This window comes from Octodon degus, unplaced genomic scaffold (assembly GCF_000260255.1).
Source record: "Octodon degus isolate 3935 unplaced genomic scaffold, OctDeg1.0 scaffold00083, whole genome shotgun sequence".
NCBI classification, from domain to species: Eukaryota; Metazoa; Chordata; class Mammalia; order Rodentia; family Octodontidae; genus Octodon; species Octodon degus.
In genome coordinates, this window is record NW_004524659.1 from 6,650,568 (window position 1) to 6,674,445 (window position 23,878).

General features: G+C 46.3%; 2 protein-coding genes and 1 non-coding gene across 6 annotated transcripts in view; 2 read left to right on the top strand and 1 right to left on the bottom strand.

Moving 5' to 3' along the window:
- Positions 1–3,677, top strand: part of LOC101589824 (zinc finger protein 792-like) — a 6,710-nt gene extending 3,033 nt beyond the window's left edge. For 2 of the 4 annotated variants that reach the window (XM_023721471.1, XM_023721470.1), the window contains 2 exons: positions 8–137; positions 1,450–3,677. In XM_023721471.1, coding sequence (XP_023577239.1) covers positions 8–137; positions 1,450–2,777 — 1,458 coding nt within the window. In that variant the 3' untranslated portion in view covers positions 2,778–3,677. The remainder of the gene's footprint in view (positions 1–7; positions 138–1,449) is intronic. The other 2 variants (XM_023721472.1, XM_012515904.2) reach the window with 1 other exon arrangement.
- The window catches only part of LOC101590220 (zinc finger protein 792-like), a 48,260-nt gene extending 24,655 nt beyond the window's left edge, over positions 1–23,605 (top strand). Inside the window, 4 exon segments of the mRNA XM_023721447.1 lie at positions 20,738–20,864; positions 21,357–21,470; positions 22,061–23,555; positions 23,557–23,605. Coding sequence (XP_023577215.1) covers positions 20,738–20,864; positions 21,357–21,470; positions 22,061–23,555; positions 23,557–23,605 — 1,785 coding nt within the window.
- On the bottom strand, positions 19,515–19,621 carry LOC111818235. Its single transcript, XR_002822268.1, has one exon. It is a non-coding gene; the product is annotated as a U6 spliceosomal RNA (small nuclear RNA).
- Positions 23,606–23,878: the final 273 nt, after the last annotated feature.

The window sequence follows — 23,878 nt, forward strand, 5'->3', positions numbered from 1 at the left end:
TTCAAAGCAGGGCTGTGTGACCTTTGAGGACGTGACCATTTACTTCTCCCAGGAGGAGTGGGGACTGCTGGATGAGGCACAGAGACTCCTGTACTGCAATGTGATGGTGGAAAACTTTACGCTCATAGCCTCTCTCGGTAAGGATATCTCACTTGCCTGAGCTCTTCTCTACCTGTCCCCTTTGTATAAGGACAACTCCTTTTCCCATGCCAACAGCATGAACAGTGCCTGTCCCCCGTGTTCCTGTTGTGTGTTGTGGGCTTCAGTGGGTTTCGAAACAGTGCCACATGCAGTGCTTCCCCTTCCTGATCAGCCCCACACTTCTCATCAGAGTCTGGCAGGGAAGGGTGCAGACAGCGGATCCTTGTGGAAAGCCCTGTAGAGCCCACCCTGCTTGTCACCTCTCACCTGTTTGTCCAGACCTCTGACCCTCCTGTGCTTCAGGTTCTGCTCCTTTTGCTAACATGTGCTATACAAGACTGTGAAGAACTACCATGCACTCATGTGGTCACTACCTGCAAACCACTGGACTGTGTCTGCCAGATTTGCTGGGATGTCTAATTTCTAATACTGAGTTTCCTTTCCTGTTGTCTGTTCTGGATTACCTCCCGTGATCATTTTTCCTTTAGGCCTGACATATTTCAAGTGCCATGTTACCAGAGAATGTGGGATAAGGAGAGAACCCTGGGTGCATGACAGAGTGATTATGACTTTAGCCACAGCAAGAGAGGCTTTAGTGGCTTAAGCGCCTGCTTGGCAAGTACAAGGTCATGAGTTTGATCTCCAGGACCACCAAAAATAAAAAATAAAAATATGGAGCCTTAGGCAAGCCCAGCTCTAGTAAGCAGGAGCTGGGGACAGTGTGTCATTACTATGTCCAAACCTACCAACTTCTGTTCTTAACTCTGCCATTCCTTTCCTTCTCTTCAGACTTGCTCATTTGAATCTCTGATCTAACTTTGGCCTTTGGCCCCACCCTTATCATGTCCACATCTCAGTCCCTCTGTGGGAGCTACCATGTCTCAGTACCTCTGTAGCACTCTTCACTGTTGAACTCCATTGCATATGTCTGAGAAGAACATAGTTTCTTGATGTCTCTGAACATTAGTCAGATAGTTGTAGTCAGATCTCCTGGTTCTGGCCATGCCTACCTGCCTCGTGGTCCTTACAGTTTCACAGAAGCCAATGCCATGCTCCACGGCCTTCGTAGAGAAGTGATCTGGGTACCCTGCCTCTCTTCCCAGTATTCCTTTGAGTGGTAGAGACCTACTGTGTTTAGTGGCCTGGAAAATCACAATATGCAGAGAATCAATTCCTTATTCTGAGCTGAGGTTTCTCTTCCTGCTCAGGTTCCCAAGGACTCATTCTGACATCCATAAGAGACTTGTGGTGGGACGGTTTTCTTCTATCAAAGTTTATTTGATTTGACCAGCATTTCTCTGTTTACAGGTTTTTGCTCTAGAACAGAGGTTAAAGTGTTACCTTCTCAGCAGAGAATTTCTGTTCAAGGAATGATACAGGCTGGAAATCCCAAGACAGCCCTGTCTATGCAGAAGGCCTACTCCTCTGACACATGTGGCCTACTCGTGAAAGAGATTTTGTACCTGGATGAAGAGGACGATACACATGCCAGGCTGAAAGCCCATATGTGTGAGGCCAATGGGACAAGGGTCAAGTTCAATGTAAACTTTGCCCAGCAACAGGTACAGAAGCATGAGGATGAGCCTGCCAGAAGGGAGGAGGGCAGGGCCTCTCCTAAAAACACCTGCATAGACCAGGCATCCCAGAAGTCTTTCATATGTGAGGAGAGAAAGGAGGTCTTTGTGACCACAGCAGACTTTGTGCAGTGTTGGATCACTCCCGATGGGGAGGAGGCACACAAGAGTTCTGGAGAAACACTGTACTTTCCCACAGCTCAGTGGCTTGACAAGAGCAGTCAATCTAGTTACACTTTCAGTGACACATTCACACATGTTCACCCTCAGAGAGTCCAGAGAAGAGAGAGGCCCTATGAATGCAGGAAATGTGGGATATTCTTTAGTGATCCCTCCATCTTCATTCAGCATCAGAGAGTTCACAATAGAGGAAAACCCTATGAATGCCCTGAGTGTGGGAGATTGTTTAGCCAACACTCTAGTCTTGTGAGACACCACAGAGTGCACACTGGTGAAAGCCCCCATGTGTGCAGCTACTGTGGGAAGTTCTTTAGCCGAAGTTCCAACCTTGCCCAGCATAAAAGGGTTCACACTGGAGAGAGACCTTTTGAGTGCAGTGAATGTGGGAAATTCTTTAGCCACCTTGCCAGTCTCATTCAACACTATATAGTTCACACAGGGGAACGACCTTTTGGGTGCAGTGCATGTGGGAAAGCCTTCAGCCGAAGCTCTGACCTCATAAAGCATCTGAGAGTTCACACTGGTGAACAGCCTTATGAATGCACTGAATGTGGGAAGTTCTTTAGCCAGAGTTCGAGCCTTAACAGTCATCGGAGACTTCACACTGGTGAACGGCCTTTTCAGTGCAATGAATGTGGGAAAACCTTCAGACAAAGGTTTAATCTGAGGCAGCACCAGATGATTCACAGACCAGACAGGCCTTATCAGTGCAGTGCATGTGGCAAAGCCTTCAACCAAAGGACTAGCCTTATGCGACATCTGAAAATACACACCAGAGAAAGCAATGTAGAGAACGTGCATCCTTCTTTCTCAGCACAGCTGCACACAGCAGAGAAAGGCTGTGACAGTAGTCTTTATGAAGGAGCATCAGCCAGCTGCTGAGCCTCATTCCTTCATGCGGGGAAGATTTCCTATTAGAGCTAGACACAGTGGATGCTTTCGGGAGCTAAGCTCTATTCAGTTTGTCACTAGTACACTTAGGGACAGAAGCCATCTTAGCTTGTCCTAGTCCACAGCCTCTGGAGTGTATCCCCCACTCTACTGTCTCAGGGAAAGCAAACCTGTTTACTTTCCAGTTTCTGAAGGGACTGCGGAGTTCCTGAGGCCATGGAGCTTGTCACTTTTCTCTAACTAGTCTAGCTGTGGACATGACCCATTTTGTCCATGCCGAGCTAAGTGGGTCTGCTGACATCTTACTGTGAATGTTTCCTTTTCAGGGACATTACTCAGTCTACTGTGATGTTTGTGATGGATTTATCCATCTTCTGTGTGACTCCCCAGAACACAGTATACATTGCCCTGGTTTATGTGTTATTTAAGAAAAAAACTTAAAACTAACACCTTCATAGTTGGACCATCAGACTCAGCCTTGACTGACTATGTCAGCTACAAGTCAAGAGATAGTGTGACTCAGCTTTGTCTGACTGCATTGAGCTGCGCTATATCCTACAAACATCCTCCTTTAATAGCCTGTTTCAAGGACTATCTACCCCGAAACTAGCCCGGACTTGACACACCTAGCTAGTCTTACCGGTTTGTGCAGTCCCTAATTTCCCCTAGACTTTCCTAGGTTATAATTAATGATCTCTAACTAAACTTGCCTAAGATCTGCCTAACAAAGTTTGACCAAACATGTAACCAATTTCAGAATAACCCCCTATCTGCTTTTGTGCTTCTTACTTGCAAAATGCATAGGAGTTTGTGTTTTAATCTCAGTTGGGGCTGGTGATTTGGAATTGAGTCCCACTAACATACCCATGTAATAAAAGTTTTGCCTTCGAAGTTCCTCAGTGCCATGTCTTTCTTTTGTCTGGGTTCCAGTTTTTGTAAAATTTCTTGCTGCATTGGCTGGGAAGTCACTGTGTTGACCATTTTGATGACTGGTAGAGGCCCTCTGGTTATAGTGGAGAACCCTTCCATTTCCACACAAAAAGACATGCCCTCCAGAGTTTTTTCAGATTCTCCTCCAGGACCTGAAGTTGAGACCCTTACTCAGAGGTAGAGCCCTTATCAGACTCTAGGAGGACCAGGAACTCAACCATTTCAGGCTCTCTGACAAGATAGGACTGCCACAGGATGTCCTTTTGGTTCCCCTGCACGTGATGAAAGAGGACCTCATCACTCCTTGCCTGTTTCAGGAAGCCCCTCCTGGTCTTCATCTCAGTCCAAAGAAGTGTATATTTGGAATCCCAAAATATGTTACTGGAATCCCATCAAGCTAATTCCAACCTACCAGTTCCAGTGCAACCCATGGCAAGAATAAAGGCACTAGGGCAAATTTATAATTCTGGGGAGTGAAAGGGTCTTAGGTCCAGCCATGGTGATGTCTATCTAGAACAAAGGCCTGGACCCAGGGCCAACCCGGGTTTTATTGAATCATGAAGGAGTGGCTTGAGGATGAATGACTAAGAATGGCAGGAAGTAGGTGAGCACTGTGAGCTGGGCAAGGTAGGAGGCCTGCATTTATTTCTGTGATATGCAGAGAGAAGGACATGCAGAAAAAGTAATTTGCATTATACTATTGAGATAGTATCTAATGTTTTGGGGTCTGGTGCTTCAGCTCTGATGTGTAATCTTTCAAGCCCCAGGAAGTCACAGCCTCTGTCTCGAGGCTCGATCCCAGCTGTCAGCATGGAGCACTGACTCTTCATCCTATCTCAACCTGGCTCATATTAAAGAGCAACAAGTGTGAATTATCAGGGAAACACCTGCCGTCTTCAAAGACTCTCACCAGCAGTGTGGAGAATGAGTACGCCAATTCCAACATAAAACCAAAAGTGGGCCTTGAGATATTGCAAATGAATTCACTTTGTTTTGTTTGTTTTAATAGCATCAGCAAACTTATGCTAATCTTTAATTTGGGTATCAAATACTGGCTAGACCAATATGCACTGCTTACAGCCAATTGAAAGGATAAGGAAAAGTCCTAGCCATCTCCATACCTATCAATGCATGGAAATAGTGTCAGGTACAGCCAAAGTAGAGACAAAATCTCTTCTTTCAAGGAGATTCACCCAGGTGGTCCCCTATAGGTCCCCATTTCTTGCTTTGAAGTTCCAGCAGAGCCAGTCATGACTGTATGGCCTCTAGTTGTTGCAGGGTTGAGAATCTTCCATGACACACTCTAATGAGAAGGATTATAAGCAAGAGAATGTACACACCAACTCCAACATAGAACCAAAAGTGAGCCTTGAGATATGCAAATGAATTCAGTTTGTTTGTTTTAGTAGCATCAGGAAACTTATGCCAACTTTTAATTTGAGTATCAAATGTGGCTGTCGTGACATTGACAGCAATTTTCTCTGAAGATTCTGTATATCCACAGTAGAATTTTGGACTGTTTCTTATATGTTATTTTATCACTTCCCATGAATATAGATTTTTTTATCATATACTAATGGAGTGATACAAAAGTGAGTTATATTATAGTGATATTTTAAAACTTGTAACTGTGAACTTTTAAATTGATCTCCCAACAAAGGATGGAGATTTCTAGAATGTTCACTTGGGTTTTTACCTTTTTTTTTTAGTGGTACCAGGGATTGCACCGGCTATCAAAAGCACCATGGAAGCTATCCCTGCTATAATTAATCCAAGTATTTTCTCTGTCTAATTGATGTCTTTTAGTTAATGTTTCTACCAAGAAAGAATTAAGTGAATAACACCAGAGCTCTGTTATATTCACTGAAAACCAAGCTCCTGACATCCTGCCCATGATCACCACTGTGGAGTCATTGGAAGGATGTTCACGCATGATACAATGGGCCAGATAACAACTAGTACATGAGAACAAGTAATTTGCATTATACTATTGAGAAAGCATCTAATGTTTTGGGGTCTAGTGCTTCAGCTCTGATGTGTAATCTTTCAAGCCCTAGGAAGTCATAGCCTCTGTCTTGAGGCTTGATCCCAGCTGTCAGCATGGAGCACTGGCTCTTCATCCTGTCTTGACCCGGCTCATATTAAAGAGCAGCAGGTGTGAGTTATCAGGAAAATACACCTGCTGTCTTCAAAGACTATGACCAGCAGCACCTCAGCTAGACCAGTATATACTGCTTAAAGCCAGTTGAAGGGATAAGCAAAAGTCCTAGCCATCTCTGTACATATCAATGCATGGAAATAGTGTCAAGCATAGCCAAAATAGAGACAGTTGCTCTTCTTTCAAGGAGAGTTGCCCAGATGGTCTTCTACAACCTGTGTCAAACAGTTTGGGTTATAATTAGATTTTACCCTTTAGTAAACTTTAGATTGGGAGTTGGAATATATTGACCTCTATGCAAACCGAGTGTGAGTGGAAGATGTAAACAATAGGTTGTTCTCTCTGCTCCATGAGAAAAGCTCCCCAAGGGGGCTCAGTTACAGAGCAAGTTTGGGCCCAAACCTAAGGTTTCCCAGACTATTCACACCATGGAAGTACCTTCAGAGTGTCAAGAGGACAAAACAGAACCAACCAATACTTCTCCTTAGTCTGGATGGTCCCAACATTGGCAAGAGCCAAGTAGCCAGGTGGCTACTGAGTGATTTCTCATTCATGAGGGTCACCGACCCTTGTCTGTTGTGACACTTCAAGTGCTCACTGTACACACTGTTCAAGTGTTCACTGTACACACTGTATGTCTCAGGCCAAGACAGAATAGGTGCAAGCCAGAGTAAAATTACCACCCCCTTTAAGATATGCTGAAAGTTTTCAAGAAAGGTTTTTTGGATGACCACGGAGTCAAAATCAATGTCCAGTGATTCCACATCCTGTGAAATTGATTGTCTTCACCTTCCTTCTGCTTCAGCACATGAAGAAACCATAAACGTAGACACTGCTCATCAAGTCTGGAATCAGGTAACTGAACTTGGCCCGAAATCCCATCCTGATCAGTTAGTTCCCCTATATCAATTCCTGCTTGAATCTGTGTCTCAGCCTTCCACCCTGTGTCCATACCTGTGACACTCAAGCAAAAACAACTCTTCTGGATGTCAAAGCTGGTTGACCAGATCAAAAATTACATAGAAAGAGGACCCCCAAAGACAGAAAAGTTTTAGCCCATCCTGCCCAATGACCCTGATGATTTCCCTCCCTCATGTGGCTGACCACCAAAGCCTGCCAGAGTTACCACTCCTGCCCCCAGGGGCGACTCCCGGTCAGCCACCTTCCAGTCTCCAAGAATCTACTGCTCTATGTCCACCAACTGTGCCACCCCAGATGCAATCTAACCCCAACCAGCATGTGAGCCAAGCCCTGTCAACCACAGGCTTTACTCGGCACAGCTCCACATGCCTCTCCAGGGATATCCTGGTGGCTCAGAGGGACCAAATCTGCAACCTTCTGTGTACTATCAGCCCTTTAGTTCCACTGATCTCCCCAGTTGGAAGACAAATGCCCTTTCTGCTTGAAGGATAAAAGGGCTTCTGCAGACCCAAACTCACTGCAGCCTGAACCCCTATTTCTGCTTTTCAACAACAATAGAGAAGACCCAGTTCCATAAGGCCCTGGGCACCCAAGGTCATTGTCAAAATTGGAGGGAAACCAATGGCCTTTATAGTGGACAGTTAGGCCAAACACTCCATTGTCACTCAACCAGTTTCCCCTTGACTTCCTGGGAGAGTCAAGTGATCAGGGCTCTGGCCCCCACACTGAAAAGAAATTCTGTCAAAGCGGATCCTATGAGGTTGGTGGTCATTTCATTAAAGATGAATTCCCGCACATGCCCAAGTGTCCTATTGCACTCATGCGATGAGCCCTTCTCTCAAAGCTGGGAGCAACTATTTCATTTGCTCCTTATCAGGCTGCCACCCTCACACTTGGGTCCCTAACTCCAAACCTGAGATTGATCCTGATGATGACCCTAGAAGAATGGCAGCTCTATCAATTAGAAATGCCTAAAGAATAGAACCCCAAGGTCTTACAAACCATGTTTCAGATGTATGGGCAGAACACTAACAGCCAGGACAACCATCTACCATGCCCCTTTGATAATTAAACTCAAAGCAAGTGCCATCCCCATTGCTGTCAGAAAATAATCGACCCCACAAGAAGCCTGCTTGGACTCTTGCTCCACATCTCCACACTGAGAAAAGCTGAAATCCTAACAGATTGTCAGTCACCCTAGAATATGCCCTGCTCCCAGTAAAAACCCAAATGGAGACTTCTGCCTGGTATACTACCTCTGTGCTGTCAGTGCAGCCCTCAGAACCTTACATCTAACAGTCCCACCCTATACACTGTCCTGGTTTTTTTTTCCTTTTGACGCCACCTGGTTTACATGCCTGGACCTAAAAGGTGCTTTTTTCTGCCTGTGAGTGGCCCCTGTCAGCCAGCTCCTTTTTGCTTTGAATGGGAAGACCCTGTCACAGGGTGAAAGGGACAACCTACATGGACCCGCCTCCCACGAGGCTATAAAAATTCTCCAACTCTGCTCAGAGAGGCTTTGGCAGCCAATGTGGCTAGATTTGCTCAAAGGAAGTTCAACTGCATACTCCTGTGGTACACTGCTGACTTTATTCATTTATTTATTTTTGGTCTTTTTGAGACAGGGTCTTGCACTACAGTTCAGGTTGGCTTTGAGCTCACTTTGTAGTCCAGGTTAGTCTCAAATTTACAGCAGTTGAACTCATGACAATCCTTCCTCAGCCTGCCAGGTGCTGGAATTACCGGCCCTACTGATATCATCTTAATCTGGGCAGCCCCACCAAACAAGACTGTTGAGAAGGAGCACAAGTCCTTGTCTACCACCTACTGGCTGTGGGCTGCAAAGTCTCTTGGAAAAAAGATCAAAACTATAAACAGAAGGTCAGATACTTATGGTTCAACCTAGAGAAAGGTCTCTGAAAACTAGGCCCAGAAAGAAAGGAAGTCATTTGCTCCATCTAGCAGCCTGATTGCAAAAGTGAGCTTAGGGAATTCTAAATTGCAGCTGGCTTCTGTTAGACTTGGATATGGGAATACTCTGAAAAGGCCAAACCTCTTTACAACATGTTGACAAATCCCATACCAAAAGATTAGCAACTAGGTGGATTTTGGAGGATATTGAAGCATTTCACAAAGCAAAACAGCCTTGGCCTCTGCTCCAGTCCTGGGAATGCCAGATGTGACCTGTCCCTTTACTTTGGTCTTTGATGAAAGAAAATATGGTGCCTCAGGAGTCTTAAACAGAGGGAACCTAGGAGAAGCCTGTCACCTACCTGTCTAAAACACTGGTCTCAGTATCCAAAGGATGGCCTCCTTGCTGGTGGGTGCTCACTGTGACAGCCCTCCTGGTCAAGGAGGCAGACAAATTGAAACAGGCACAAAACTTGACTATCCAGGTGCCATACGCTGTCCCTGATCTCCTTTACAGTCAGCAACACTGTTGGCTTTGAAACAGCCATATCATCCAATAGTAAGGATTGCTTGTTGGCCATCACCAACTCTCCTTCCAGACATCTAAAGCTCTGAACCCAGCCCCCTATTTGCCCACAGAGCTCTAACAGCCCGACCATGATTGTCTCACTCTGACTGATGAACACTTTGTCAGCCAGCCTGACCTCCAATTGGAACCCCTGACAGATGCTGAGGGCACCCTGTGTACGGAGTCACTCTGCTCAACACAGACAACAAAAGTCTTGATATGCTTTGATCAATGTGGAGGAGGTGCTCTTAGCAGGACCTCTTCCCCAGCACTGGTCACCTCCACAAGCTGAGCTCTTGGCATTCATATAGGCCCTAAATTGGGCAAAAGACAAAATGGTAAATAGCTACCCAGAGTCCAGGTATGACTTCATCACAGTTCATGTTCATGGGGCATTATACAAGAATTGTGGCCTTTATGCAGCCAAAGGAAAACAAATCGAAGATGGAGATGAAATTTACAACTTTCTGCCACTGTGAGGAAATCCAAAAAGATGGCTGTAATATATTGTAAAGGACATCAAAAGCTAAAGGACACCATCCCCTGTAAACCAAAAAGCAAGTGAGTCCACTAAAATGGCTGCCAAAGACTCCACTTTGGAAAACAACCTGGTTCAAAATTTAGAAGCCCTACATGAAATGTTTCCAAAAACTGTTCTCAGTCTCTAGCACAGACTTCTTCACTGTATTGAAGAGGAGATAAAATGGGCACAAGAGGAAGGATTTCATACAGATCTGATCAAATGATGACCCCAAAGGAACTGGCTCACAGCTGGTTAAAGCACCACCGTGACATCACCCACAGAGGAAAGCCTGCCATGGCTCAGCTCCTGAGCCTCTATTATTGCATCCCTAAGTCAACAGCAATCTGTGAACCTGTCAGTCAAACATACCAAACTTGTGCAAAGACTGAGCCCTCAACAGGCCCTTGAATCCACCTGGAATCCAACACACAGGACCTTCCCCTTTCAAAATTCTCCTAGTAAGAAGTTAAACTATACTGAGGCTATAAATGTTTGCTGGTCTGTGTCTGCACTTATTCTGGATGGCCAGAGGTAATCCTTCCCAGGACTCTAAAGGCTTCTGAAGTACTGTTAAGTGAAATTATCTCCAGATATGAGTTCTCCCTGACCACAATCAGTGACAATGGACTGTCTTTTATGGCAGAAATAATGCAAAAACTGGCTAACGAATTAAAAATCAAATGAATCTCTACACTGTCCATAGGCCCCAGTGTTCTGGAAGAGTTCAATAGATGAACAGAACCCTGAAGTTGATAGTGACCTAATTACTATCAAAAAACATAAGCAGTGTGGGTAGACCAGCTGCACATGGTTCTCCTGAAAGTCAGGACATCATCACCAAGACCAACCCAATACACTGGTTTTGAAATCTTACTGGGGAAAACCCAACCCTTAATAAAAAGGTCTCCAGGGAGATCTTTGTCAACTGGGAAATATCACTTAGCAGGAATAACTTCTTCAGTTAGGAAACACTTTCTCCCAGATACATCAAACCATATCAGAAAGGGCACCCCTTCCCATTGATACCCTGCTCATGCCCATAACCCAGTTGACATGTTCTGGGTTATAGATTAAAAAAAAAAAAAACACTCCCCTAATCCCCTACTCAGAAATGCCCCTGTAATGGTAGATATATTGTGTCAACTTGAGAAGTTATAAATTTCACTCAGGACAGGGCCAAAGTTCTCAGTTTGTAAACATCCTCATCCTGTGCAAGAGGAGGGCATGGAGATGGTATGAGTGCTACACCAGCCCTTGGGCAGAACAATAGCCTGCTTACAACATAAGGGAGGAAAAGAGGCTTGCCCTCACCCATTCTTTTGCTCTTGTTGCCTTCTACCACCTTGAACTGTTAGCCCTGTGCCCTGCCATCTTGCTTTGGAGCCAGTTGATTAAGGATTGAAACTTCCACAAACTGTGAGCTAGGTAAACCCTTTCTTTCTTAATTTTGGATGTTGGGCATTTTATCTCAGGAATGAGAGAAAAGTAACCAAGATAGCCTCTATTTAATTATTTTGACTACTACAATAATAAAAAAAGACAGAGATCCTTCCTTGGATTCATCAGTCCAGGATCAAGCAGGGTTATCCCAACAATTGTTGGAAGGCCTATCCCAATGAGTCAAGTGCCCTGAAAACCACCTTGAAGAGACAACATACTTGGCGCCCTGCTCTCACCGCCCTGGAAGCTGGCAGCTCTACACACCGTGAAGATTAAATGGACATAGTACCCTGGAGAGCCCATCCTAGTTGATGTTCTAGTACCCAGTTTTGTTGCTATTTCCCCTTCTTTGTAGGTTTGGTACTAGCTATGGAACTCTGGAGTGTATCAGCAGAGGGCTGAGAAGTTCCTCATAGAATTACCCTTCTTCTTGTCTATATTGGTTTAAACAGTGGATTGGGCACATGAAATGCTGCTCTAATTTTCTCTGGTGATCATACCTATTGGCTGCCCAGTCCAGCTCATGTTAAGCTGCTTTGTACTGACACCATCATTAGGTTTAATATCCTGCTACTCTGTTCACTTTCTACTTCCTTCTCTCCTGCTGATTTCAGTGTTCACTTTCACTTTTTGGGTTACAACTCCAGAAGATGAGTTCACACAAAAAGCCTGCATTTAATATCACCTTCATCAATAGCATACTTGGGTTGCTCATATTTACATGTCTAAATCAAAATGAAAATGACTCTCCTATGGATAATATATCGAAATATCCTAGGAATATATGGAAATTCAGGTCATTGGGAATTCCAAATTCAAGGTTACAGTGCAAGTCCAATAATAATTCTCAAACTAAATAGGACCCTTCACAACCAAGAATATGCCTTTACTTTGACAAATGTCCAATTCAAACCAACACACTAGACTGAGAACAATGACACTACTCCTCCAGATGTAGAGGATTAAGTTGGGAATAAGAACACCACACTAATAATAAATGTATCTATCCAGGGTGGTGATAATGCTAATGGTCTTGTAAACTCCCTTACTGTTTATCTTCTGTCCCACTTGGTGCTGTGGTATAGACAGAGGTGTATCTAAAAAACAGCCATTTAACTCAACTTCTTTCTAGCTCAACCTGCTAAAAGAGAACTTGCAGCCCTTTGCAATACACTATTCCAGATCCCTCTACTCTGGACTGGTCATCTGGACACTGGATAAGAGTCCAGGGGGATGGACAAGGATTGCATCATGATTGGTTAAAGATTGTAAAAGTCTGGTCACCCCACATACATATTAAAATTCCTTCCCCCAAACCACCACTGTTCCTACTGACTCCCACGCCCCCATAGATCACACAGGACCCCCAACTCCTGATCTCCTGCCCTTGGTCAATGGCACCCATGGGGTCCTTCAAGCTGTAAACACAGAAATAGTCTGTTCACTTTGTGTCTCACTTTCAGTTCTTTCACACAAACTCTAGAACTAACCCAGGCTAACTCTGAACTCAGCTCCACTGATGTTCTCTATCACTTACTTCAACCCAATCCTACAATCATGTGGGGAAATGTCTCCTCTTTTCTGGGTCTCTCCAGAAGCCTAAATGTCTCTGCTGATTGTATAGATGATCTGCCACTGCAGGTCCCCAGTGGGCCCCTGTGGAGCTTTCTCACTTGCTCTGATGGGGTTCATCTAGTGTTTATTCCTATCAACAGGAGCCTTTGTTGGCTTTCTTACCTCATATGTGAACTTTCTGTATAGTTGGGGTAATAGGGCCCTACATGCCCATCAGTCACATCAAATGGGTGACGCTGTAATAATACTAATTGTGGCTGGGATGCCAATAACAGGCAGTTGAACTCTTGGTACCACACTACGGGTATAAGCCAAGAACAATACTCACAGTTAAATACCCAGAGACCCAGACATTTTGACAATATGCAAAGTTCAACAGACACTGTGCAAGACCAAATAGATTCGGAGGGGGGGCAGTCACTGTCCAAAATCGCAGAGCTGGGCCAGCCAAATAGCTCAGTGGATTAAAGTGTCTGCAAGCAGCACAGGGACCAGGGGTTTGATCCTCTGGCCTGCTGTGCTGTTCCTGTCCCCGGGGTGCGCAGAGCAGGCAATGGTGTGGTGACTCATACCTCTAATCCCGGCTCTTGTGAGGCTGTAAACAGGCAGATCACTACAAGTCCGATCTAGTAGTGAGACCCTGAACACCCTGTAGACCCATTCCTAAAATAGAGGGAAAAGGGGCCGGGGAGATAGCTCAATTAGAACAAGCTTAGCAAAGCACAGGGACCAAAGCACAGGGACCACAGTTCAATCCCCCAGCACCACATGCCAGCCAGCCCCGCCCCCTGGTGGGCTGAGCTGGCCACACACACACACACACACACACACACACACACACACACACACAAATAAATAAATAAATTTAAAAAAAAAAAAGAAAATCACAGAGCTTTAGACCTCTTAACAGCCCACCAGGGAGAAACCTGCCTACTCTTGGAAGAAGAATGTTGGTACTATCAGGGTTAGTAAGAGAAATCTCTGTTGTGAGAATATCTCAAACAGAAAACTAAATATGTAATGGGTAACTTTCTGATGGAGATCCCTAGGTTTATTCTGCTTGTGGGTAATAGCTTTGCTTGCACCTCTAATGGCTCTCCTGGAATTCCTCCTTCTAGGTCCTTGTGCAATCCTGACCAGAATTCTCTCTGAGCACTTTGAAGCCAGGTGCCACCAACTCCTTTTAAGATCTACCTCTTCTGCCGTGACTCTCCACATGACTGACACTGACAAAAGATCTGCAAACTTCTGTACAGGGTTTCAGGGTAAATCCTGAAGGGATTTGACTGACCTTGTCAGATATATAAGTTACATTTTTGTTATATAGGTCTTGCCTTATCTTGGCCTTAACCATCCAGCAGAAAAGAATAAAAACAAAGTATAAAAAGTAAAGCCATATTAGTATGCTGAGCTGTAAAAGGCTCAAGTCAACAACTTTTGAAATTGCCAGTTGTGCAGTAACCCACTACTATTTATAGACTACTGGACTGTATTGGATTACTTTGCTGAGTTCATGCACCTACAATATACGAATGGCAATGGAATACCCATCTCTGACAAAAGTAAACAAAAAGGGGAATATAAATAAATGAAGGACCATTTTGTAGTGAAAAAAAATATATGTATATATAAATTGGTTTGATAGATATACAGCTACTTTCTCTTAGTTCAATGAGAAGAAAGTTTTAAGCTAAAAGTATTTAGACAAGATATCATGTATGCATCTTGTACTATGAATAAGTACTATGGAGATAACACTACGCAATGTGTTAAGTATTGTGAACTGTCCTACTATCCTGTTTTGAAACTGTCTCATTGCTACTTCTTTTTCAATAAAATTAATTTTTAAAAAAAATCTACCTCTTCTTGCCAGCTCTTTAAAACTGAGGAAATGGAGAAAAAAGAATCTTCCCCATAAAACAAAAGGGGGGCAATATGACAAAATCTGAAAACTAACAATCTCATACCATATTAGGATGACATATGCCTTATAACCCACCACAGCTACACCACAGAGCTCAGCGAGCCTTGAACTGTAGTCCATCTTGTACTGCGCCCAGTTGCTGCTTTTCAGGTAGCCTCAGGTCAGCCTGACCACATCCAGGTGTACAAACTACTTTCCCTTGTGGCTGGGGAGATAGGTCAGTAGAATAGGTGCTGGCCTGGCAAGTGCAAGGTCCTGAGTTCAATCCCTGGTCCTGCGAAAAAGAAAAAAAAACCCTCTACTTTTCCACTAAAAATACATTTTGCTTTTCTAAACTATTTCAAGGACCTTCTGTCCAACAACCAAACAATAACTCATGATTAACGTGACCCGATAAAAACCCGCTCTGCCTTCAAGCCTTCTTCCAGCTTGCAGAAACCTATATAAACTAGACTCTAAACTGCCTCTGGGTTGGTGATTAGGAACTGATTCCCATCAGCCCGCTGGCGTTAACAAAAGGTTGCCTTCGGGCTAGTGAGATAGCTCAGTGGACTAAGCGCCTGCTTAGGCAAGTGCAGGGATGGGGTTTGATCCCCAGGGAAGCCAGCCTTACTGCTCTGAGAAACGCTGAGAGAGAACACGTAGGGTTAGCAAACAAAGATCCCAGAAATTAGCTATAACTGTCGGTTTCCGTGTGAAAGTAGGTCCCAGAGCGAGAGGTAAGGAGACCCACAGATGATCGCCGGCTCTGCAGGGCGCAGCCCAAGGACAGCAGAGGCCACCAAGGCCCGGGAGCGGCCCCTTTAAGAAGCGAGCTGGTTAGGGCTGCGGGGGGTGAAGGAGGAGCCTCTGGAGCCGGGTCCTTCGGGTTCCAACCCCCGCCACCCCTCCCCCCAACCCGTGAGCCTGGCTTGAGAAGCCTACTTGGTGTGGGGGTGGGGCAGCGGCTGTGCTCCTGAGGAGGGCGTGGTCACCGACGATGGGGGTGGGTTGGGGCGGAGTTTCCCTCTAGGCGCGAACGAGGGATTCCCGGAGACTGGGATGAGGAGTCCGCTGCCGGCCTTGACCATTCCAATTGGTGGTGACTTGGACTGAGAGGTGCGTTTGGACCAGGTGCTGCACCACTGCAGCAGCCGGGAGCGCTGAAACTGGGGTGACCGCAGGGGTGCTCGCTTAACAGGAGGATTGAGCCGGGAGCGCGACCCTCGGCCGGGAACTCAGCAGAAGGGCGGTAGGCTGAGCCTGCGCGGGAGCCACTTCGGTGGCCAGTCTCTGAAGGCTAGACTGAGTCCATTGACCCTGATGACGGCGTCAGCGCAGCGCGACTTGGTGCAGGTGAGTGAGGGCTTCAGTGCTGCTGCGGGGTTCCAATCTCCTGGTCCTGGGGCCAGCGCAGAAAAGATGGCGCTGTTCTTAGCTCTGTCGCCTTTCCCATCTCCCTGTCCTAACTTGGAGGCTAGGCAGGAGTCATTCCTGTTGTGGATCATGCTTGTGGGCTGGACAATTAGCAGAGGGGTTTCCCACCCTGAGCTCTGAGGGGTGAGGGGAGAAAGGGTTTCCTTAGAACGTGAGTGCAGATGCTTGAGGCTGAGACCCGGTTGGAAGTGTCCAAGAAACTCGGTGGCTGTTGTATCCGCTGAGACCAGATAGCGCCCCCAGAATGGCGGGCTGAGGCACGGGGCTGCTATTGTGAGGACGGTGGATGCTGTGGGCGGGGCCGTTTAAAGCACAGGAGGGAGGTGATAGCACTCAGGTCTTACAGCATCTCTGAGGATGCAGAGTGGAAGCCAAGTGTAGGGTGAGGGTGAAGGCAGGGGTGCCAAGGAACACCCCCTGCCGCCGTCGGAGTCAGTGGTCCTGGTGCCCAGACCAGGTAGAAGGTGTGTGTTCTGTGTCTGTCAGAAACATCAGGCCGACTAGGTCGTCTGATGTGGAGGGTAAAAAACAGCCTTTCCCGTGGTTTGCTTGCTTAGGTAGATGTACGAACAAGTCATGAGGAGAGAGGGAGGAAGAGAGGGAGGGAGGGAGGAGAAAGACAGAGACACACAGGGAGAACTGCAGCAGCAGAAATTTTCACTGGAAATAGCAAGAGTTAAGTCTGGGACATGTGGAGTCTCAGATGCCTCAGAGACCATGAGTAGATTTGAAGAGTGGTTTAACATAGTTACTTTGTTCAAGAGAGTTTTAATTGAGGTATGAGAGACAAATCAGACGATATCTAAAAATAGAGCTCTGACCCAGGACCTGCCCAGGAAACCAACCTCTCCTCTATAATCTCACCACAGGAAGCCTGTTTACTGAGTCAGATTGTCAGGAAAGCAGATTGCTATCTCTGGTGACAGGCCTGGAAGTTAAACAAAATCTTCTTTCACAGTTGTCCTCTGTTTTTGGACTGGTTTGATTAATAACTGGTAGTTTCTGAATATCTTGTTCTTATCTCCAGTTTAGGACCAACTGCAGAAAGCCCAAAATGCTCACTACCAATTTCATGCGAGTCCTGCCTCTGGTTAGAGGTCCTTACAGACAGCTTTCCAAGACAACGGCCCCAGTGAGGGCACACCTGGGCCCCTCCCTTCTCTCTTTAACAGTACTCTGCCCTTGCTATGCCTGTCTATATGTTTCTAAGAAGCTCCCAGTAATTGTGGCCAAATCCTAGCTACAGTAAGCAGCGTATAAGCAGCCTTAGCTCTTCTTGTTGGTCTCTATTTCTACAGAACATCCAAATCATGGCATCAGTGTGTGAGCCATAGTGTATGTCATATTTAAGGCTGTGAATGTTCAGGCCATGATGCCAGTGTTCTAAGAAGAAAGAATATGGGTCCGCGCAGCTCTGGTCCTACCGCCACAGCAACCATCAAAGAAGTGTAGCCATGGCCCTCCGCTATCCCATGGTCATAGGCCTCAACAAGGGCCACAAGGTGACTAAGAATGTGAGCAAATCAAGGTACAGCTGCTGTCGCAGACATCTCACAAAACACACCAAGTTCATGCAGGAAATGATCTGGGAGGTGTGTGGCTTCGCCCCCTACGAGCAGCACGCCATGGAGCTGCTCAAGGTCTCCAAGGACAAGCGTGTCCTCAAGTTCATCAAGAAAGGGGGGGGGTGGTGAGATGGCTCAGTGGTCTGGGGCACCTACTTGGAACAAGCTTGGCAGAGCACAGGGGCCACGGTTCTGTCCCCCAGCACCACATGCCAGCCGACCCTGCCCCCTGGTGGGCTGAGCTGGCCACACACACACACACACACACACACACACACACACACACAAATAAATTAAAAAAAAAAGAAAAAGAAAAGGGTGGGGATGCACATCCTTACCATGAGCAACATGCTGGCCACCATAAGGAAGGCAGCTGCCAAGAAGGACTGAGCCCCCCTGGAATAAAGCTTTGCAGAAAGAAAAAAAAAAAAAGAAGGAGGAGGAGGAGGAGGAGAAGAACAAAGAATGTGAGGAGGAGGAGGAAGAAGAAGAGGAGGAGGAGGAGGAGGAGGAGAAAGAATGTGAGGAGGAGGAGGAGGAGAAGGAGCAGGAGGAGAAGAAGAAAGAATGTGGACCTGGAGGGCTCAGAGCATCAACCATGTTTAGCTTGTTTAGCATCATGAAAACAAATAACAGAGAGTGCCATGAGTTGGGGTACATCGGGGAATAACGAAATATGGCATGTGGCCAGATCCAGTGAGGGGATGGGAGCTGAGGCCTTGCAGTCATGGAGCTGATGTCATGTGGCTCAGAATAGTGCTTATTCACCAATCTGTGTTCTTCCCGCCTTTTGTCAGGTCTCTTCATAGAGCCTGAGAATTTTTCAGTCCAGCTCTGCAATTAGGGAGAAATGAGATTACTCAGATTTTCTGGGACACAGAGAGGTATACGGTAGAAGAAAGAAAGAAGGGGCCGAGATCCTGATATTTCTTTCAGGAGCAAGCCCACCATGACCTTCCTTCAATTAGGCACTGTCTCCTAAAGGTTCTACCACCTCCTCCCCAACAACCACAGCCTGCTGTCCAGGCTTTGAGACATGGATTTTGGGGAACATTCAAGAAAAAACTAAAAACAAAACAAAAACCTATCTCATTGGGGTAGGAGGATCAGAAGGGTTGGCTTTTGAATAAATGTAAGTGAAGAGAGGAGAGCATGCACACAGAAGATTGCCGAGGAATCTGGGATCTGTGGGCTCCTGGTGTCATTCAAAGCCAGTTTAGTGGGTTATTAACTGGTGGTCAACTGGTTATACCCAGATGAATTGAGCTAGTGTGGTGCAGGGTGTGGGAGGCCCACCTAAAGATTGTTGGCCAGCAGCATAAGGGGCAGAACTGGAGAATCTGTTGAGAGAAAGTTAGGGAAGCTGTTTGGAAAGGCTGTTGGGGCTGTCGGACGCTCTTGGTTCTCTTGGGCTATTCTGCTGGACGACCTTGTCATGTTGGCTTTCCTGATGAAGTTGGCTGATCGATTTTTTTTTTTTTTTTTTTTTTTGCTCCGAATGCCTTGAGGGCAGGTTTGGCTGGCTTGAGTTGTGGGCATCCAACCACAGCAACCTGAGCCTGACTGCTTTGTTGAAGCAGCCACTTAAAAACTGAGCTAAGGGGCAGGCCCCCAAGTTGCCTGTGCTTGTCAAAGGAGAAACTCGGGACCTCCTTTTTACTGAGAATGGTTATGGTTCACTTTGAGGGAGCTCTGGTCCTCATCTTGAGTATTGCTTCCTGGCCCTAGAGGCGAAGAGGGTGCACAGCTCAGCCTCCTAGAGAAGCTTGTGACATTGGCTTTCTCTCTCTCTTTTTTTTAAATATGGAGTGCTTCACAAATTTGCATGTCATCCTTGTGCAGGGGCCATGCTAATCTGCTCTGTATCGTTCCAATTTTAGTATATGTGCTGCCAAAGCGAGCACGACATTGGCTTTCTCAATGGAAACTCAGATCTCCTCAGTGCCAGAGCAGCTCTGGACCTTACTGTTGCTGAGGATGGCTGTGGTATTTTTGAGGGGAGCTCTGGCTTTTATCTTGAGCATTGCTTCTTGGATCCAATGCAGATCCCTCAGCCTGCTAGCAAAGATCCTTCATCCTATTGGCATAGACTTCTTAGCTTCCACCACTGACCTTTGGGCCTTTCCAGCACAGATCTGTGAAGTGGGCCTGCATGAGACTTTGTCGTGAGATCTAGGCCTCCATTGGGACTTGTGGGAGGCTCTAGGACTTCAGTTGGACTCATTCAGGACATTATTGTGGGATCCATGCCCTCAGCTGGATTATTTGATCTTTGGTGTGTGGACAGATTTCCTGCATTCTTTTATATGTGATTCTTTGGGTGATTATAAAATGATCTTATAAAATATGTCCTATATTGTACAGTTTTCCTTGCAAACCGCCCCCCCCCAAACCACAGCAGAAGCCAAGAAGAGGGCCTAGTAGGTAGAACTGCAAAGTAGAATAAATATTAAGCGTGTTAGTGAGCACCATCAAAAGCCCAGGGCAGAATGGTATCGTGATTGTATTGGCCAGACTCTGTCCAGCCAGGTTGTGTACAAAGTGACACACAGGAGTTCAAAGAAGTAGTTGAAAGGTAGGCAAGGATGGGAAGAGGGTAGCTGTGACCATGGAGGCATAGAGCAGGGTCCAGAGCTGTAAGGGTGATGCAGGACAAAGAGTAGGGTGCAAACAGGAATGGGCCTGGACAGGAAACTGAGGGTGAAGACAACTTGGATTGCATTGGATTGTATCTGAGAAGCATAACATTGCAAATTTAGGAGAATGAGCCAATGGTAAGGGCTTAGGATGTACACATCAGGCTTGGACCTTAGATACTGGCTCTCTGCTCTCCTGCCTTTGTCGCTGTAGGCTGACAGTGTGAATAGGTGAGATAGGAGAAAAATAGCCAGTACTAGTGGAACTAGGACCTGGTGTCTCCTTGGAGCTGGGAAGAGGTGAGAGAGAGATGAATAGGAAATGAAGAGGAAAGACTGAGGAGAGAAGCTAATCATGGAATATAATGTTCTTCCTCAAAGCAGGGCTGTGTGACCTTTGAGGATGTGACCATTTACTTCTCCCAGGAGGAGTGGGGGCTGCTGGATGAGGCACAGAGACTCCTGTACTACACCGTGATGCTGGAGAACTTTGCACTCATAGCCTCTCTGGGTAAGGACATGCTTTCCCAGGTGTGCTGGTGACCTCTTTACTGGTCCCTTTTGTACAAGGACAACTCTCTTTCCAATGCCAACAGCATGAACACTGCCTGTCCCCTGTGTTCCTGTTGTGTGTGTTATGGGGGGTTTCAAAACCGTATAGCCTGTAATGCCTCCCCTTCCAGAGTGGCCCCACACTTCCCACCCAAAGCAATGCAGGGAAGGGTCCATGCAGAAAGAGCCTTGTGGTCAGCCCCACAGAGCCCAACCTACCTGTCACTCTTCACCTGGTGACCATGTAAACCTCTGGGCCCTTTAGGTTCTGCTCCTTCTTTTGCTTACGTGGGCTGTAGAAGCCTGTGCAGAAATACCATGCACTCATTTGATCATTCCTGAAAATCACCGGCATATGTCTACCAGCAAGCTTGGATGTATAATTTCAAATACTGAGTTTTCTTTCCTGTTGTCTGTTCTGGGTTACTTGCCCTGCCCACCTTTCCTTTAGGGCTCACATCTTTCAGGTGCCATGACATTGGTGAATGTGAGATGAGGAGAGAACCTAACAGAGTGGATATGACGTCAGCCATGGCAAGAGGGGCTTTTGGCAAGGCTGACTGGGGTAAGTGGGCGCTGGGAAAGGTGTGACATCATCACAGTGTCCAAATCATGCCACCTATTTTGTTATCTCTGCCACATGTCTATTGAGACCTGGCCTACATGGACTCTGATCTGCTGTGGGCTGTTGGTTCCACCTTTCTGACTGTCATGTCAGTCCTCCTACTGTGGGCTCTGCAGCACTCTTCACTGTTGGACTACACTTCATGTGTCCATAATAGCATGTTTCCTTAATGTCCCTGACATTACTGTTAGTTGCAGTCAGATTATCCTGGGTCTGGCCATTCTTGCCTGCTTTGTGGTCCTTACAGTTCCTTAGAAGCCAGTGCCATGCTCCAAGGCCTTTGTAGAGAAGTGATCTGGGTACCCTGCCTCTCTTCCCGTATATTCCTTCCTGCAGTAGAGACCTCCCCTGTTTTGTGGCCTGGAAAATCACAGTAATGCAGAGAGCCAACCACTCCTTATCCTGAGCTGAGGTTTCTCTTCCTGCTCAGGGTCCCAAGGACTCATTCTGACATCCATCAGAGACTTGTGATGGGACTGTTTTCTTCTATCAAAGTTTATATGATTTGACCAGGATTTCTCCGTTTACAGGTTTTTGCTGTAGAACAGAGGGTAAAGAGTTACCTTTTGAGCGAAGAATTTCTGTACAAGGACTATTAGAGAATGGAAATCCCAAGACAGCCCTGTCTGTGCAGAAAGCCTACTCCTCTGACACATGTGGCCTACTCTTGAAGGAGATTTTGAACCTAGATGAAGAGGAGGGTACACATGCCAGGCTGAAACCCCATATGTGTAAAGCCAGTGGGAAAAGGGTCAAGTTCAATGCAAACTTTGCCCAGCAACAGGTACAGCAGCATGAGGAGGAGCCTGCCAGATGGGAGGAAGTTAGGGAGTCTCCTGGAAACACTTGCATAGACCAGGCATCCCGGAAGCTTTTCACGTGTGGGGAGGGGAAGGAGGTCTATGTGGCCACAGCAGACTTTGTGCAGTGTTGGATCACTCCCGATGGGGAGGAGGCACACAAGAGTTCTGGAGAAACACTGTACTTTCCCACAGCCCAGTGGCTTGACAAAAGCAGTCAATCTAGTTACGTTTTCAGTGACACATTCACACATGTTCACCACCCGAGAGTCCAGAGAAGAGAGAGGCCCTATGAATGCAACAAGTGTGGCATGTTCTTTAGCGATCCCTCCAGCCTTATGCAACACCAGAGAGTTCACAATGGAGGAAAATCCTATGAGTGCCTTGAGTGTAGGAGAGTCTTTACCCTGCGCTCTAGTCTTGTGAAACATCAGAGAGTTCACACTGGTGAAAGCCCCCATGTGTGCGGTTACTGTGGGAAGTTGTTCAGCCAAAACTCCAACCTCATCCAGCACAAAAGGGTTCACACTGGTGAAAAGCCATACGAATGCAGTGAATGTGGGAAATTCTTTAGCCAACGTTCCAACCTCATTCATCATAAGAGGATTCACACTGGTAAAAGTGCTCATGAGTGCAAGGTATGTGGGAAATCCTTTAACTGCAACTCTAGTCTAATTAAGCATGGGAGAGTTCACACTGGAGAAAGACCTTATAAGTGCAATGAATGTGGGAAATTCTTTAGCCACCTTGCCAGTCTCATTCAACACTATATAGTTCACACAGGGGAACGACCTTTTGGGTGCAGTGCATGTGGGAAAGCCTTCAGCCGAAGCTCTGACCTCATAAAACATCAGAGAGTTCACACTGGTGAACGGCCTTATGCATGCATTGAATGTGGGAGGTTGTTTAGCCAAAGTTCCAGCCTTAATAGTCACCGGAGACTTCATACTGGTGAACGGCCTTATCAGTGCAGTGAATGTGGGAAATTCTTCAATCAAAGCTCCAGCCTCAGTAACCATCGAAGACTTCACACTGGTGAACGGCCTTATCAGTGCAGTGAATGTGGGAAAACCTTCAGACAAAGGTCTAATCTGAGGCAGCATCAGAAAGTTCATAAACCCGACAGGCCTTATGAGTGCAATGAATGTGGCAAAGCCTTCAGCCAAAAGACCGGCCTTATTCGACATCAGAAAATACACACCAGAGAAAGCAACATAGAGAATGTGCATCCTTCTTTCTCAGCACAGCTGCACACAGCAGAGAGTGCGACGGTAGTCTTTATGAAGGAGCGTCAGCCCGCTGCTGAGCCTCATTTATCCATGCAGCCACCCTGGGGAGATTCCCTATTATAGCTACACACAGTGGATACTTTCTGAGCTAAGCTGTATTATCCAGTTTGTCACTGCTAGAGTTTGAGATAGAAGCCATCTTAGCTTTGCATACTCTACAGCTTCTAGAGTATATTACCCACTCTCCCATCTCAAGGAAAACAAATGTTTTTGGTTTTGTTTTGATTCCTCTGTTCTCTTTCCAGTTTCTGAAGGGAAT